Source organism: Microtus ochrogaster, chromosome 22 (assembly GCF_000317375.1).
Source record: "Microtus ochrogaster isolate Prairie Vole_2 chromosome 22, MicOch1.0, whole genome shotgun sequence".
NCBI lineage: Eukaryota > Metazoa > Chordata > Mammalia > Rodentia > Cricetidae > Microtus > Microtus ochrogaster.
In genome coordinates, this window is record NC_022023.1 from 21,239,275 (window position 1) to 21,258,374 (window position 19,100).

The 19,100-nt window shown below is 40.6% G+C and overlaps 1 protein-coding gene across 1 annotated transcript in view; it reads left to right on the top strand.

Moving 5' to 3' along the window:
* Window positions 1-19,100, top strand: part of Mctp2 (multiple C2 and transmembrane domain containing 2) — a 172,322-nt gene that overhangs the window by 56,126 nt on the left and 97,096 nt on the right. Inside the window, exons 10-11 of the mRNA XM_005357761.2 lie at window positions 4,676-4,862; window positions 6,801-6,894. Coding sequence (XP_005357818.1) covers window positions 4,676-4,862; window positions 6,801-6,894 — 281 coding nt within the window. The remainder of the gene's footprint in view (window positions 1-4,675; window positions 4,863-6,800; window positions 6,895-19,100) is intronic.

Genomic DNA, 19,100 nt, shown 5'->3' on the forward strand with positions numbered 1-19,100 from the left:
CCCTTTATCCACTCGGCCATCCTCCAGCCTCTGTTGTTAATGAAATGAAAAAGTATAAAGGAAAGATGAATATCAATTATTCCATGTTTGTGCTGTTTCAAAGAAATCACTTTCTTAATGGATATGTTCCATTTCAAGGTGAAGGTAGAGATTCTGATTCATAGAGTATTCTAAACCCCTTTTGCAAAGCCTGGCACCGAGAATGCACGCTCCTGTTTTGATCTGCCTCACGGTCATTCCTCGGTCCCAGATGGTGTCTTAAAGTGGCTCTGACATCCTACCAGTTTATTAGTGGCTTTGAAGCAGTGAACAATCCGGACTGGAATATTTCTCTGGACAAATTGCAGCCCGTGTCGTTGATCTGCTTTTACAACCGGGCTTGACACATTCCTGTTCCCTTCCTGTTCACCACTTCCTCAGCTGCAGAGATTTACAGCTTCTCGAACCGTAGCACTCTTTCCTGCCCCTTGCATTTAAGCTAAAAGCCGACCAGTCTGTAATATAAAACATGGAATTATGGTAATGAAGGAGAGGTTAAAAGCTACCACGGTGAGTCAAAGTTGGGCCGGTTTGGCTGACTGATATGGTGAAATTATGTGTTGAATTAAAACATTAAAATGTTGTGGGATTAATGCAGAAAGACAGGAACAGGAGGTCAGAAACAATGCTAATTCAGCACTTTAGCAGCCTGCCGTGAAAGAGGGAAGCTCTAATAAATGTCAGAAAAATAATAAGAGTAATCTAGTCTCTGTTTTCTTCAGGTGGGTAGAACTGTGGAGATCTTAACCTCAAGCTCAGGACATCCATTCACTGCAGGTGTTTTCTAGACAGGGGAGGCATAGTGACAGTGAAATGATGAGACAAAGGGACAGGTTTTGATCATTTGTGACTGGGGGTGTAGTTGTTCTTACCCCGTTGGCAATTGAGCATTCTTTGTATCCACCAGTACAGAGCCCTCTTGTGTGCTGGGCAGGCTTCAAAGAAGTGAGGGTTCATTATGAAATAATGGAGGTGAATCTCCTGCCCTTAAGCACTAAGTTTTGGCCTCTGTAAGTGGCCAACTGTGACTCTTCCATTGGTAAGAAGGTTGTGGATTCCAGAAGCAAGCAAATGACCTTGGGTTTCTGGCTAAAAGTAGACAGAGTTCCAGGGACAGTGTGACCTAAGCAGAGATTTGTAAGATGAGTGCCTGAAGATAGGACAGAGAAGGGTCGAGTGATGGTGCAGTGGACCAAATAGTTTTGCATGTAAGCACAGAGAGTTCAAATCCCAATAATCCACGTAAAAGCTGGAAGTATAGTGTGAAGAGCTAGGATCCCAGCCCTGCTCTAGGGAGGTGGAATTGGAGATGGGAGAATACAGGGATCTCAGGATCCAGTCTGAAAGAGAACAAAGAGAGCCTCTCTGAAACAAGGTAGAAGAGGAGGACCAACCGCTGAATTTGCCTTCCGACCTTGACATATATCCCAGGGCACACACACTTAGGAAGTCAGCACAAATGCAGGCACCTATCTACAGAAGAGAGGAGCTCCTTTGTTCCATAGAATCTTGAGAGGTGGAGAAAAGCTGATGACATCTCTGGGTGAAGGTGGAAAACAGAGTAGGGCATATAGCCATGGAATGCCGTGTCATGGTGGTGAATACAGCAACTTCTCTCTAGGTGTGCAGAAACTGGCGACCTCTCTGCCTTTTTTCCCCACAAGGTGAATCTATGAATTGTTCCAGTTTTCCTGTCAATTTGATTTGCGAAGATCTGAAGCTGGAATGTGTGTTTTCTGGTTCCCCACAGTTCTTATGGGTTGAATATCCTAACCTTGCACAAGAAGGAAAGCCTGGCACCCCGGTGACAACTATATATATATCCTTAATGTTCATTAACCAGATTTCTTATAAGGAAGTTCTGAGTGGTTGAGTTTCTTACAGCACAACAATTTTATAATCATGTTTCTTTATCCTTTTTTATTGACAAACAGATCATTGGGTATTTTGACCTGGCTTCATAGGGTATAGTGAGATAAAAAAATACATATTTTTAAAAATTTCTTACATTAATATCTCCAATGCCTTTGTGGATCTGTTACTATTACCTTCAAGAAATCTTGCAGTTAAAAATACTTCTGCTGGCATAATTCACTACAGCCCCAATAATCGCATTTCTGTGCATCTAGACTGACAACTGGAATCCAGGAGTCAAAGCCTACTTTTGTGTCAATGAAACTTTATTAGAAAACAATATTTGTTTCCACGGCTAGTAATCCAGTAGTTTTGTGTTAGTAGGGAGTGGAGGAGTTTCAGTAGAGATGGTGATTTACAAACCACAGCGACTAATTTCTGCTTCCTCACATGAAAGAGTTTGCTCCGTATGAGAATATACTGGGTGCTGCCTGTAACAGGCCGACAGGCTAACTCCATGCCTTGCCCATAAAAGGTAGAGAGGTTGATCTCGTATCCTCGTTGTAGCTAGTACAGATTAATCCTGCATCTACCCACAACAGCTAGTGGGGAAAAAGAAAACGCAGAGAATTGTAGAAAGCAGTAACAACTTTGGCTGAATTTCAGGAACACCTTAAAACAAGCAAGTAAGCAAACAAACAGGAAATGGGTCAAAATTATTTGGTATATTCCCTCAGACAAATGCATTGCAGTCGTGGGGATAAAAATGCTCAAAATGCAATGTATGAAGTTTTTAAAGAATTAATAAAATTATTTAAGCAAACAAAAGGGATCTTCTTGGGTTGTCTTTTCAAGATTTTAAGTAATAAAGGCATCTTTCATTGATTTTTGAATTTATATCGTTTCCATCTCGAAAAGTTTAGATTTGCTTTGTTAATAAGGAGCAGAGGATTTACCTCTCGCAATGAGCTAAAAAGAAATTTCCCCCAAATCATCAGTGAAATTGGTCACCAAGCATCACATAGAGCAATGGCGGTTTTAAACCTCATGGATAACTAGACAAAAAGTTTTCAATTTGATTAAATTAGAGAAAGTATGTTTTGCTTCTAAACTAAAGTATCCTTAACAATGGAAAATAATATTCTTAAGTTATACATACTCTTGTAATATTAATAATGTGGGAGTTTGTAGCTAAAAGCATATAACACTTGATATTTCTCTATTAAACGCATTTGGTTACCCACTCAAACAATTGCTTATTAAATAAAACTACTAAGTGACCCCTCTTTTCAAGGGTAGCACTATATTATTTCACAAAAGCTTCTTATTGCTATAGAAGATATAATTTTGATTAAAAGCACAGAAAATGAAACATATTTGTATTATAATCTTACTCTAAAAATATTTGAGAATTTATTATATACAGCATATATAATATAAATTGATATAATGAATACTATATATTTATACATAATATATTATAAATCTATGTAGAATGAAAATAAATAATACATATAATATATATAGAATAATCAATATCCCTTTGTAAAATTGGGGTTACTTTACATAAATAGCAAATAAAAGCCCGTGCATGTTTAGTTTTAATATGTGAATTTTGATCCTGTAATGAAAATGGGAATAGACTGGTAATTTGCTTTTTACCTTTTTAATTGTGAGGGAGAACCCAATTGTTTCAATTAATTTTGCCTTTGTATCTGTGTGACTCCAAATTGCCATTACTTTACTGTAAGGTTGCCTGCTCCCAGTTCTCTGCTAACACACAAAGTCCCTTGGGACGTTTGTATAAATATCTGCTTTCACTCCTTGCAACAGGCAGTGCCTCTATTCTCCCCCAAAGTCTTGAATAGTCATCGTATTCCTAACTGTACAGAATCCCTGAGAATTGTAGAAAATAACGAAATCTCGGTGCTTCTGTGGCCGGCCTCCGCCTGCCCCTCAGTGCTTTCCTGGCTTCCTCACCCACCTGTACCCTTCAAGTTAGGGTGGTTGAGGGGAAGCTGGAGCTGGAAGGGCTGAGGCAAAGGGCAAAGGAATTGCTCAGCCCCGAAGCCTTGCCTTCAGAGGGCTTGCTTCTGTAGGTGAACGTGTCTGAGGGTTTCAGCAGCTCTGCCACATTGGCTCTTAAGAGGCAGAAAACCTGTAATTTAAAGCAGCTGCCTACAGCCTGGCTGACAGTGCTGCAGAGCCGGGATCAATCAACAACACGTCACGCTCCCTGTGTCCCCGAGAAACTCACCTGGGAAGCCTGCCTATTAGGGAACCACCCTCAACATATTTCTGTAACTAGACATTTGCCAGTTGGCCTTAATCGACTGGGGAGAAAATGATATCTGCGTTCACTTCCCCCCACCCCATGTGGTTGGCCTGAGTTTTCTCTTTCTGTGCAAAAACTCCCGATCCTTTATTTTGGATAGGGAAGTCACAGGGAAAGCCCCTCCCCTGCCCTCTCTTAAATGATTGTATTGTCCTTTTATGGCCCTTATTTGGCAAAGACCTGGCATCTTTTCCCCCCGCTTTGTCATACTCTGTTATTGCCTTTTTCTTTTCATTTTCTTTAATGAAAGAGAATCCTTAATTTGGAGCACATTAGGCCTAGAGAGTACCCTGGGCCAGGGGACTCTGGCAACCTTCCCCCATCAATAACCCCTGCCCAGACAGTGAAGTTTGGTACTGAGGAAGTTTGTGTGAAATGGGGGGCTCGGGAATTTTGCGATGGCTTTGGAATAATCCCTGCTTTTCCCATCCCCTGAAATGTCCCCAGGTGTAAAGTGGATATTTCGGGCCTTCCACTGAAGCAAGACAACTGCTTGGAGCTGCCTCTGGACAGCTGCCTGGGGGCCCTCCTCATGCTGATCACCCTGACTCCCTGTACCGGAGTCTCCATCTCCGACCTCTGTGTCTGCCCCTTGGAGGATCCCAGCGAGCGGAAGCAGATTTCCCAGCGATACGTGAGTGCACGGCCTTGTCACATGGCCCCTTCCTCCGTGACTCCTCCCACCAACGTACAGTTTGAAGTTAGAACCAAGTCTGTACACTGACAAAAGTACCAACAGAGATCTCTGTTGCAAGTTAAACTCCCTGTCTCACAAAATAAGATGTGGGGTGAATGGTATATTCAGTATTTATCTATCCATTTATTTCTGGTACTATGGCCTTCTTTATTGTTTCTTATTTTGTCTCCTCCTCTTGATAAATCAACACGTGTTTGTTATTTCTGTCATGGGCTGAATGCAAAGGCCTAAAATCCAGAACCAAGGTGATTCTTTAGTCAGTGGCCACACTGTTCTCAGGATAGCGTGAAGTGCCAGTGCCTCCAGAGGTCTTCATTGTGGAAGTGTATTGGATTGGATAATGCTTAATCTTCACGAGGGAGCATTCCAGACCTGCATCTCGGGTCAGCGCAGACTCGGCGAGCCAGTTTGTTATCTTCGGAGGATGTCTGGGCGGAATTCACTGTGGCTGTCTTCTCTGAGGACTTTAAGTAAATGGGAGGTGGAAATAAATACACTCCTCAAGTAGACAGTGGGTTGCAATTCAGTGGATTCAGAAATTTATGAAGCATGCTTTATATTTATAAAACAATATTTGCGGCATCATGAAGACTGCTTTGAAAATATCTTAGCATTTGAAGCTACTAAGAAAGTAGACATCCTGAGTTTCTTCAGTGAGCTAGCATGTGAGAGAGAGAAAGAATACACTATCATACAGTCTTTATGTATAGCTTAGGCTGGCTTAGAACTTACTATGTAGCCCAGACTTTCCCCAGATCCTAATCCTCCTGCCTCAGTCTCCACACTGGAATTACAGGTACACATGCCTACCATTCCGGCAGAGTACCCGTTTGTAGAAAGCATTTCTCCCTTTACATTATAGTAATATTTACTTCAAAAGCTTCCATTTATCTCAAAAACTAGCTGGTTGGCTTGTTTAGGTTAAAAGTACATGGAGAGAATAGTTTTCAAAAGTTCTTAGAGTTGCTGCGTGTTAGATTAGGCCAAACATACAGAAATTAATTTTGGCTGTTTTACCCTCACATGCTCAAATAACAAGGGTTTTTACTGTTGTCCCCTAAGTCATTAGAGCCTGCTAATCCCATCCTTTTAGTTATTAATAAGAATGGCAACTGTTTTGATGGTTTTGAAGCTATGTTTTTATTAGACGTCTTCTGTAGGCATGAGAATAGGTACGGCACCACTTGTCTCTGATACGCGTGTTTGTAAGGATGCTATGTGCTTAGAGAAGCTGTACAGCACCAGCTTCTGAATCACGAATAAATGTATTCAATCTATGGAAAATGTTAATTAAAGACTAAAGAGAATGTGACTACAGGGTGGTGCCAGAAGCCCAAGTTTTCATTTAATGAATGGAACAGATTTAATCATAGATCAGGAAACTGAGTTTCGCTCTATCTCCGATTATTTCTCCTTGATCGGAAGCATTTGCAATGGGATGAAGGTTAGTCCTACAGTATCCATAAAGTTTATAATAACAAGATCAGCTTGCCATTGCCTTTAAAGGTAGTTGAAAAGTTGCCTTAATGAGAAAAGGCAGGGGAGAAGGAATGTAATTCCACCCACACATTTTCCCAGTGGGTTATCTATGCTAGCACCGGGGGGCAATGTTAAAAGCAGATTGTGAGTGCTTCTAATTTGTTTATTTTGAGGCTGCAGTTAATTAATCCTCAGTCAATTTTCTTCTCATCTGGCTGTGATGCATGCCTAACGGCCCTGGTGTCTGACATGCACAGCTTCGCAGCTCTTCTAAGAATTTTATGAGGAAGGGGGAGATAAATCTGGAACATACTTCCGGGGGGAACTTCACGGCAAGAACGGCGCACGCACGAGTAATGCATTCTCTCTTGTGTTTAACCTCCCGTATCTCCACAGGCCTTACAGAACTCACTGAGAGACGTGAAAGACGTTGGCCTTCTCCAGGTGAAGGTTCTGAAGGCGGTGGACCTCTTGGCAGCTGATTTCTCAGGTAGAGAAGAACATAAGCCTCTTCGTTCACTCTTGTTACCGTGATTTGTCTTGCTTCAAAGTGAGCTTCAGGCAAAACCAGACACTTAATAAGCAGAAGTAACTATTGGGTTCCTTTGGATAAAGTAATAGGAGGCAAAGCACACACGGGAGCAATTGTTTCTCACAGTGTGCATTTCCCACAAAATCATTTCGTTTCAAATAATGCTACCCAAATGGATTCATGTAGTAGCTCATTTGGCATTCCGAAATACTAATGGATTGATAGCCTCACAGTTTCAGCTTCTGTACTTGCAAACGGTGGTTCCGGGCCCTGCTTGCTGAAGTCCTTCCTATGGCTCCTTGCCCCCCTTCACATGCTCACTTTGCTGCTGAATGCTGCCCTTCAATCTTCAACAGGCAGTGCTTGGTTGATCTGAGCATCACTGTGTTAGTGACCAAGGTCCGGGCTCTGGGACTGCTTTCTGCTTTGTGCTGCCCTTCAGGAATACTCTCCTGGTCTCTCGTGAACTTGGACTTTTGGGTGGAGGCCCGAGGGGACCTTCTTGTGCTGCAGCGGGCTGTGCAACATGTAAGGTCTTCCAGACATGGCAAAGTCCAACCAATCACTTACTTCCCTCTCATTGCTACATTGCACACCAAACACAACGGAAGGATTTGTAGGGTTTAATCTCCTGTATATGCAGGCACGGTGAGCTTCCTGCTGTGGGGGCTGGAACCCAATTGTGGGTCCTCTGGGAGAGCAGAAAGTGTTAACTTGTGAGCCATTTGTCTAGCTCTACATTAAGTTTTAATAAGCTGAAAATTCATAAGACCAAGTTTGTTTGTTTGTTGATTTTGGTTTTTCAAGACAGGGTTTTTCTGTGTAGCTTTGGTGCCTGTCCCAGAACTAGTTCTTGTAGACCAAGCTGATCTCACACTCATAGGGGTCTGCCCACCTCTACCTCCCAAGTGCTGGGATTAAAGGCGGGCGCCATTGCCACCTGACCATAAGACCAAGTTTTTAGAAGCTTAACTTGATAGGAATTTTTTAAGTTTAAGCTATCCTTTTGTAAACAGTTATTGAACTTAGCCTCAATAGGAACTTAATTTCCAGAAGTTTGCACCCTGCCACAGATCATGGGAAGAAAGGACTACTATATAATTATACAAAATGATTTGTCTTCACTCCAAGGAAGGTCACAGTGAATAGATTTTAAGAACTGTTTTTGTGACCTTCTAAAAGATAGTAATTTTGTCTTTTAGATATAATACTCAACAATTTTTTATATATGGACTTGTGTCTAGTATGTGTTTGTATATATGTGGGTCCATGTCTATGCATAGATATGTGTGCATGCCCCCTCCGTGTGTGTGTGTGTGTCTGTATGTTTAGTCCTGAGGCTGGCTAGATTTGCCACATTGAAAGCAAGTTCCATATAGAGATTCTTTGATGCCCATCATCCTTTTGTGAAGCAAATTGTTGCCAAGAGCAGATGTATCTATCTTACGGTCAAGAAAAGCCTTTTGTTATTAAGACATTTTAAGTGTCATATTATGTAGGTCTTTGAAGATTATCTATTTAAAATATATCTCTGTTTAATCTTGAAAACATCTAACATGATTGTAAGTTTGATTGTTATAGATAAATAATTATTAACCTACCTTTCTTTATTATCCTAAATAGCTTTCAATGATTAAAAACTTTACATTACATCTTTAAATGAATTGCATAGGTACAATATCTTAAACAAGAGTAGAAACATATACACAATATAACAAAAATAACCTTAAATTTGTATCAATATACAAAAATTCATACTAATATAAAATGTTTGAGACTAGTAGTTTTTTTTAGTACAAAAGTAGACACAACAATCCAACCTTTTATCTCATCATTTCTATAATATATCCCATTTTGCCTTCAGAAAGAGATCCTCAAATCTATTCTCCTTTGCTCAGATTTTTTCCTGACATGGACTAATAATAACTTGTAAAAGACGCCCCCTAAAAGATGATAAACATCCACAATCCATTGAATAACCCCAAACTACCCACCTCACCTCTTGAGAATGTGGTTCTCATGTTCTCTAGACATGTCCTGTATATGGGGGTGATAACATCTTAAGGGGACCCTGAGAAAACTGGGATAATGGTTAAGTCCTGAAAAAACTAGTTATAACATTTGTTGTCCAGTCTGTGTGTAATGGGAAAGTGCAGGGCTTATTGGAAGTCCTGGCTAGAGTAATCTGTAAGGCTAGACCATCTCAGCTAGTAGCTTTGAAGTTGTTCTGGATGCAGAATTTTGAGGAAAATGGAGCAGAGACATTTGGAGAGGCTGGATCACTTGGGCTACTGGTTTGTTGGTACCTGGTCCCTTTTTTTTCCCTGAAAACACACGAATTTTAAATGTGATGTATGTTACTGCATTAATACAAGGACAGAATGTGTAGTGTGCACAAGTCTGTTAAAGATTATTTTGTTCTAAGTTTGAGCAGATAAAAAGAGTCTTAACTTTATAAATTTGTTTGGACTATATAGTCAAACACTTATCCATGCCACATGAAAAGGATGGCATGTAATAATAAGTCATGAGGATTCTGTGGCCAACAAGGTTTATCATGGTTAATCCAGTCTCAGAACTGTTCCAATGTCGAGAGATCAGCATATATATCACTGATTCTGTAGTTTTTCTTGTTTTTTTCCCCATGTCTGTAGCTAAAATATTCAGATCTCCCCCAATCAAATCTGATCTTCACTCATTTTAAAGAGAATCATAACTTTTGTTTCCTCTGGAAATAAAGGTAAAACCTGTCCCCCAACACAACATAATTTTTGACTTTCGTTTGAAGTTAAGACACGCTTGAAATATACAGTTTGGTTTAAATTAGCAATTTCCATGATCCAATGTATTTTAGCTGCTATTGTTTTTTGTATATTAGCATTTAAAAATTCAAAGTCAACAAAGCACCATACAGGATCCAGACAACCTGTGTATTTCCCATACTTATGTGGCTTTATCTTTTTATATTGCTTTATTATTCCTTTAAAGACATTATTTTCTTTAAAGTATTTTTTTCCATGACAGTGTATATACATTTTCTCTTTCTTGAGTATCTAAGTATATTTTTAAAACATATTGTACATTTTTAGAGGTTTTCTGTGTCTGGACTTGGTTTGCTAAGTTACTGAAGCATTCTCTGAATACATGAGACAAATATTAAACTGCCATATCAGCTGTACCATGAGTGTGGCTCAGCTTTTGTGCCTTCAGGCAACAGCAATGGCCTGTGTAAGAGACCATAGGACGAGGAAGTTAAGTTCAGTTTCTTGTCCAGACATTTCTTAGCTTTCTCAGGCCCTATGATTGGATATTTGAGGCCCCACATTGGGTGCCATATGTAGACAAACCTTCTTTTCTGCCACCAGCCCCAAATAATGACATAGAGACTTATTATTGATTATCAAAGTTTAGCCTTTAGCTTAGACTTGTCTTAAATAACTCTCATAACTAAAATTAACCCATTTATATTTATGTATATTCTGCTACATGGCATTACCTCTCTATCATATTGTACCTCCTGATTCCTCTCTGTCTGGGTGGTCTCTCCACCTTTCTTCTTCTTCTCCTTCCTAGAGTCCTTTCTGTCTCCAGAAGTCCTGATTAACCTCTTCCTAGCCATTTGCCTTTCAGCTTTTATTACACCAATAATAGCAATACATTTTCAAACAGCGTACAAATATCCTACAACATATTGATCAGGTCCTAAAGTGCTGGTCTAATTTGCATGTGTTCTGAACTCAGTCTCCAGCATCGCATACATTAGTTGTGGCAGTGCAAGCAGTAATCCTAGCACTGGGCAACTGAGGGAAGAAGGATAAGAAGCTTTATGCCACTCTTCACTAGGTAGACAGTTCAAGACAAATGTGGATTACAGGAGAGTCTGAGAGAAAAGACTTAAATAATATGGATCTGAAAGCCAGGCATGATGTAACATAGCTAAAAATGTCCATCCCTAAGAGAGTGAGAAGATGAGAAAGGATGATCACAACTTTGAAGCCATCCTGGCTAACACTGTGAGACCACATGTTAAAAACAGGAAGGTGGTCTTTCTTAGATCCCATTTTCTAAAAGTTACTGAGAGGTTTTTTTTTTTTCTTTCCTGTCCTGAGGTCTATGCTAACATTAGCTCTGGCTATCTTAAAGTTATTCTAATGAGGAGCCTGTAGGATGTACTTATAAGCTGTATTACCAACTCTTTGAGAATAGGGTAACCTCATACTTTACAACAATGGGTTCTTCAGTCTGATGTCATCACTTCTCTGGTAACTGGGTTGCAGCCTTTATTCATAAAACAAATGGTGTACTGTGTTGTTTGATTCAAGGTGAACAGACCTGTGTGTAATGCTTGATAAGACAAATCTAGTTCACTTAGCTTAAAACTCAGCTTTTTAGAGAAAAATAAATAACTTTCAAACTAATGACTTAAAAGAGTGGCTGAAATCCTCTTTCCTTCTACTCCCTTCTGTACAAAGCTGAAAAAATGGTAAGAGCACCCAATTCCCTAGCAACAGTGGAGGCCCCAGCAGAGACTGTATGTTCTCATCTGCCCACAGTTTATCAAATGCATAGATAATGTTAAAGAATAATGCAAATATGTCTCATAGACTATACAAAGATAACAAAGTATACCGTGTATTAATAGAAAGGCATTTGAGAACTGACACATTTTTTTAGCTAGAATTGTCCATTAAGAACACTTCTTTTACAATTGAGAGTCAGTAATGGATCACAGGGAGCAGTGTTGCGTGCTCAGCTTACAGTGGTCTAACTGTTCAGGATAGTCTCAATGTGATTGTGAGGTGGTGTAACCTGTGGAGTCAATTCCTTATGTCAGAGTAAGGAGGCATTCGTGGACAGCCTTTGCACAGCAAGCAGGTAGAGATTCAGCATCCATTCCCGACTCTTCTCTGTTACACATCAACTTTCTTCTTAATCAAGCTTTTTTCCATGAACTTAATTATTCCCCTTCTTTAAAAATTCAAGTAGATGAGATGTTTATGTCTCCCTGTGCCTTATCCTAGTACCCCAGCTCTGTGAATGGCAGTAGATTGGTTCATGAATCATATAGAAATGGAAGAGGTAGGAACTTAAGTGTGTTTCTTTTGCCAGAGTGATCGTTCTCTACCTAGACCAGGCCAGGACAATGCTGCATGGCTGAATGTTGCAGCATGAACAGTGCTGTGCTTGATCTCATTCTGCATTGCAATCCTATCCTTGTGCTGAGCTTTATGTTTAGAGGAGAATCTGGGTATTTACCTGAGGCAATGAAGGAGGCAAACCTGGAATTACAGTCTTCACCCAATGTTGGCATCTACTTGCCCTTCAAACATCCCACTATGAATTGTACTTCATTTTTGAGAGCTTTGAACGTATTTCATTATAAACACCAGCCATGGGTTACAAACAGCTTCCAATATCTGCCAAATCAAATAATCTTCAAGTGTGTCTGTCAGAGGAATGTCAAGGACAACATTTTTTTTTTTTTTGTTTGAGCAAGAAATGCAAGTTGTTATCAACATAGTCTTATTTGATGAGTAAATGGGTTAGGACCCCAGGGTCATGACCTGATGCAGGGCTAAGATTCGGAAGTTATTTCATTCCATGCCACTGCTGCTTTCTGGGAAGTATAATTTCCCCACAGATGTTTAAAGTTTTCCTCAACCCAAGCAAAGTTGGCATCTTAGCACTGTGCTGACTTTTATCACTTACTATTGAATGTCTCTACAAGGTGCACAGACCCTTCGGGACATAAGATCTGTAGGTGCAATCTGTATCTTTCTTTTGGGACCCCTCCCTCCTCCTCCAGTGTAGAATTTTAGATGAAGGGGTGGTTTGTGCCATCTGTGTCAGGGAGGCACACAGCTTGCTGAATCAGGGAGGACCATTTGCTGTTCCTTGGTTGTGCCATTAGGAGGAGCTCTCGGTACATCTAACACGTGAAGATGAACACCCATTACTTTGCTAACACCCTCTGTCCATTAGGCAGGGCATGAACTCTTCCCCCATGCCTAAATCCTATGCCTGATTAAGCCTGTATAGTTTAAAGATAAATTTATAGAAGATGGCGATCAGTGTATGTGTTTTCCCTTGATTTTTATGGTGATTGCTTCTCATTGAGACCTCCTTTTTACTATGATGGAAAGGCACATATATGTGTATGTGTATGTTGTGTGAGTTGTTAGTTGCTTCTCCTCCAGTGGCACGGGTCCACTGTGAATCTTCCCATTCTCATGAGTATTTTTAGGGTTAAATTAAAGCCTAAATGAGCATGCCTAGTATATATTTTATATCCAGTAGATTATTTTTCCCATTCTTCATTACATTTACTTTATTAGTGTGTTGCTGACTTATGAAAAATGTCAAACTCTGTCTTCTTAACCTATTGTTTATAACCTGCCTTAATTTTAGATGATCCTGGAATTATTAAGCATTCCAATCACTTTTAACTTTTCAGTCACTTTTAGAAATTGACAGTGATCACTGTAGGATGCTTTATTCTTGTTATTTCTGGTCCTGTTATCTGCTAAAAGTTTTTTTCTTAAAAAAGTTTTTCAGTAAGGAAGTTCCTGTGCTAATCTGTCCGACACCTGCATTTCACATTTCGATAATCTGGATAATAATTTTATCTATATAAAGCACTTTTGTGGGCTCGTAACATTTTTATTATATATAAAAGCACTCCCCCACGTAAAACTGTTGACTGAAACTTCACAGTGAAACCTCACAGTACAGAGTATAAATCTCCCAGTCATACGTTATAGTACTGACTTTTGAAGCATTTCTGTAATTTTACTTTGTTGTGTTTAGTTTTTTCTTTCTTTCTTTCTTTCTTTCTTTTTTTTTTTTAAAACCCGCTTGAATCAGAAGAGCAGACCTGTAGTTATTGTTCATGGGGAATTTTAACCCACATGCCCATTTTATGGTTTAAATTCACTGTCTGTCTCTGGGAGCTGTATCCATAGCAATACTTTTCCTCTTAAGGATGCCCTATTTTCAGGGGGACAACTATAATTGGAATTTCTAGAAACTTCATGGTAGTGATTGAATGCTTTTAATTTTCATGAGATCCTCCTGGACAGCTGAGACCAAATCGAGGAGTTTGAAAAACACATTAAAAACTATATAAATCTGCCTTTGGCAGCCTGTCCATTTCAACTGTCTGCCAAAGAATGCAGACTTGGGTTAAAGTAAAGTTTGGGAGGATGTAGAAGATTTGCCAATTGTATCTTAGTATTGCCATGAGTGCCCATGAATCCTACTCTTGCGTGTCATCCAATCAACTCATAGCATAGGTCACTGTGGTTTTAGAGGCAGGGGTCACAGCCCATCCTAATTCATTTCAGAAGGTGCTTCTGAGTGGGCCTGTGTTGTGTCCTACTAACATAGTGGGGGTAGGAATTGATTCCCACGCTCAGCAACAGATGTGCGATTATCATTTTGCTGCTACGATCAGTGTGGGACTCACTGAAGAACACTTGATAGCGTCCTAGAGAAGGTGACATGTTAAGTGAGACAGAGAAGGGGCTGGCATGGCAGGAGCAAGTGCCGAGCATTTCCCAACTCCAAGCCTGCAGAGCTCTGTCAAGGTGGGGAGAGATCATCAACTGAGACTAGAAAACAGAATCCCGGAGGAGACCTTTGGGGAAGAAGGAGGCTGGTTTCCGAGGTGAGACTGGATAGCTTGAAAGCCAAGCAATGGCAAGTGGAAAACCGAGGAGAGGGAGTGGTGTGATCCCGTGCAGACTACAAAGATGTATTCTGGCAGCTGTGAGGAGCCTGATTTCTGTAGAGGGCTGAGGCAAGCTCAGAGGATGCTGGGATGTTTTGGAACTTGGATGAAACTTGGAAGTGAAATGAAAAGGAAAAACGATTTTGCCACTATCATAAGATCTAAGGATGCCTGCTGACCCTCTTGTACAAAATGTGTAAACTTTATAAAACTATATACACATGTTCTCCCACATACATTCACTAACCTCTGTCTTCCTAATGCCTCCTACGATGGGGATGGAGTTTGAATGGTGATGCGGATGTCTCTAGTCAAACGAGTCAAGTTATCACAGGCATACTTACATTTATGATTAATGCTCACTAGACCCATCAGGTAGGGTGCACCAGCTCTATGTGTGTGCACACAAACACCTTCCTGATGAATCTGTCTATAAGCCATTTGTTTCTACTATAAGATCAGAGCCTCTGAGAAGAGTCTTTGCGGGTGGAAGCTTGGTTAGCTTTGTGTATCCACGTCCTGGCCAGTTCGAGGAATAGAGTAAATATTCAGGAAATTACTTTTAAAACAGTACAGTACTGACTGGTTTTGTGTGTCTAGCTTGACCCAAGCTAGACTCATCAGAGAGGAAGGAACCTCGGTTGAGGAAATGCCTCCATGAAATTCAGCTGTAAGACGTTTTCTTATTTAGTGACTAATGCGGGAGGACACAGCACATGGTGGGTGGTGCCATCCCTGGGCTGCTGGTCCTGGGTTCTATAAGAAAGCAGGCTGAGCGAGCCTCGGGAAGCAAGTCAGTAAGCAGCACTCCTCCATGGCCTCTGCATCAGCTCCTATCTCTGGGACCCTGTCCTGTTTGAGTTCCTGTCCTGACCTCCTTCAGTGACAAACAGCAAAACTGAAGTATAAGCCAAATAAACCCCTTCTTCCCTCAACTTGCCTTTTGGCCATGGTGTTTTGTCGCAGCAATGGAAAGCCTAGGACAGATACTACTCCCAAAATATCGATATCTGACATCTGTAGCATCCAAATAAAGGTATTGAAATGAAAAATTCCGACCTACTGTTTCAGGAATGGAAATGAATTTTATGTTGGTGCCCCCAAATAAGACTTTTTGATTGATGCTTCTTCATGAACCGGAGCCACTAATGTTACGACTGCATTTGCTTGAACTGAAGGTTGACTAGGAGCTTGACAGCAAAATAAGGTTTAGTGTGTCTGGATTTCAGTTAGTCTGGCATTATTCTTTTAGCATTGTTGGGAAATATTAGAATGGCCCATTTTTATGAGAGAGCATTGTCCTCCATTTGAATATTCATCATTTAAATCTTAGAGAACCCTCCCCTGTGAAACTTTGAAAGAGAACGAAGCTAATATCCAAAGTACGCACAAATTACTCTATAAGCACCGTGTCTTTGTTTCCCCCTCTCTGCCTGTTTGTACTGCAATATTAATAAATGCAGCATTTTAATGAGTTTTGACTGAATTACCTTCAGAGAGTTGTTGCAGCAGGCTCCTCGGAGACACATGACTAAAGTTCCTGGGTTCTGGAGAGGAGCGTGCTCCTCATTAGCTAGGCACAGGGCTGCTGCTGCTCGGGAGAGCTGGGCACAGCTCAAGCCCACCTGTGCCTCTGCAGGACTGTGGCGCCTCTGCCCTGCTGTGTACTAACCCCGGAGCTTTCATTAAAAGTGTCAGGTGCTCTCCCCAGAGCCAGTGCTGATGGCATGTCATGCCGCCATCCCTAGAGGAGCAGCGCTGACACCTACTAATGGTCTGACAAACGGTTAAGTAGCTGTTTCAGCTCAGGTTGGGGAGGGGGTTTGCGGCTGCACCTGAGCATGTCATCCAGGGCTGGAATCTTCCTTCCCATCAGAGCTGAAGGGGATGCACATCTTCCTGCCCCAGCAGGTTCCGCTTGCACTTCTTCTACAGAAGGCCTTGCCAAAGGAACCTGACGACAAGTCAACAAAATTGGGCGTTGGTGGATTTCTGTGTCAGTGGCATTTTGCGTGCCCCTTCGGTATTTGGGCTGCCACGCGTCACATGCTTAGAAAGCAGGTCAGAGCCACTTTCATTCATGAAAGCTTAAGAGCCGGAATTGATAACAGATGTAGCCACAGTCAGAAGTCAAGAGAAAGAATGACTTCTTGGTACCAGAATCCTGGCAAAGCAAAGGCCAGTTCAGGCGTCGCTCAGGGAGAAGGGTGTCTCTTGCATGTGTACTCTTGGTTGATAGAGTACATATATTTTTAGCTTGGTTATCTGGCTTTTTCAAGAATTCACAGGCCTCTGGTGTTATTTTTACATATTTATTTTATATTAGTATAAAATAATTTTAATCTAATTATTATTATATTTCTGCGGAGTGGATGCAGTTCCTTCCCATTGCTTGCAGCTGAGGACAGTGATGCTTCCATTTCTGCTCATGGATGCATTATTCTACAGGCAACTGAGATTATGGAACTGCCTTTGAAAGGCTTCTTCTTGGGCCCTGAGTTGTCCAGGCCATGAATCAGTGCAATGGGGCTCTCATATTTAATACTAACTCTGTCCCATGCTTCTACATTTGAACTTTAAAAATTTTTTTTTTTTTAAATCATACCCATGTGCAGGCTCTGGGATAAGTAAAACTCTTGTAGGGATGTGCAGGGCCTCAGCACTCCTAAGTGTGTCTAAAGAGAATTAGATGTATGTTCAGCAGCCTGAAGCATTGGCTAAACGTTCAGCATGCCTGAGTACATTTTGTGGTAGGTCCTAGATACCTATTAGAGGGACGTCTGTCTTTAAGCCCTGTATCATGCCCCACTAATGTCAAACTGACATTGTAGCCATTCTTTCTTCCCCCGACAGATCCAATCTTAGCCCTCCCTGCCTGTCCCTGTGAAAGGTGATTGGAGGTTGTCAAGCAGATTTTGGATTTGAGGTGTCCTTGTTTCTTGTATTGGAGGACAGATTTTGGAGGATAGGGGAGATAGGAGGGAAAAGGAGAAGATGTGAGGTGTGAAGCAACTGTGTGTGTATGTACATGTATGTATGTGCATGCTTGTGCCTGTATGATGTACCTATGTGCAAGGACCTACACTCACATGTCATAGAGGTGTATGAAGGTCATAATTCAATGTTGAGTGTCCGTCATCATCTTCCACCTCGTTTTAGACAGAGAACATGTGTGTGTGTGTGTGTGTCTGTCTGTCTGTCTGTCTTTGTGTTTTTGTGTCTCCCTGGGTATTTTCCACTATACACCAGGCCAGTTGACTTAGAATCTTTCTGGAATTTTCTTGCCTCTGCCTCCCATCTTGCCTAGGTTTCTGTGAGTTCTAAAGACCTGAACTCAAATTTTCATCCTTTCCAACTCTATAAGATGAAAATTTTAAGTTAAAAATCAGCTCTGATCTTACTTCCTGAATTATACTTTCAATGTTTCGTGGCATCACAAACTTTAGCATGTGGGGTCTCATACTGGGAATGTAGATCATGTCTACTTATTCACTTAGGGTAGAGGCTTAGTTCAAAAGAGCCTTTTTGTACTTCGTTGGTCTATCTTCTCACTGCCTAATGGAAGTCAATGTTTTCATTTGTTTCCAATTATAGAAGAGTTATTATCTGCATTGACCTAAAGAAAATTTAGGAAGATAATAGTGTTACATTTCAAGTACATTGCTTTTAACTGGCACGTGATAGCAACATTATAGATTATGGCATTTTGGTATGTGTGTCATGGTATCATAATTAAATCAAGCACATGTACCATGTCTGTCATTTCATACATCAAGCCTGTCTTTGTATATAAAGATCCAAAATCATTTCCTATAGCTCTTTTAAAACATCCAATATAATATTATTAACCACAATCAGCACGCTACATAAGAGAACACCAGCATTTGCTCCTCCTTAATCTTAACCTTGTACTTGTGTATAACTTTCTCCACCCACCCCTCCCTCTTCCTCCTCTAGCATATTGTCACCACTCTTTCTCTACACTTCTTCCAAATATTTGACATTTTTTTTTATTTTTTGTATGTATCGCTGTTTTCCTGCATGCATGCCTTTGCACCATTGCTTGCCTGCTACCTGCTATCAGATCTCTTGGAACCAGAGATGGTTGTAAGCTGCCGTGTGGGTGCTGGGAATTGAACCAGAGTTTTTTGCAAGAGTAACTAATGATCTTAACTTATGAACCAGCTCTCCAGCCCCCTCTTCATGATTCTATCTATTCTTTCTATCTATCTATCTTTCTATCTATCTATCTATCTATCTATCTATCTATCTATCTATCTATCTATCATGTATCTATCTATCTATCATGTATCTATCTATTTATCATGTATCTATCTATCATCTATCTATCTATCTATCTATCTATCTATCTATCTATCTAGTATCTATCTATCTATCATGTATCTATCTATCTATCTATCTATCTATCTATCTA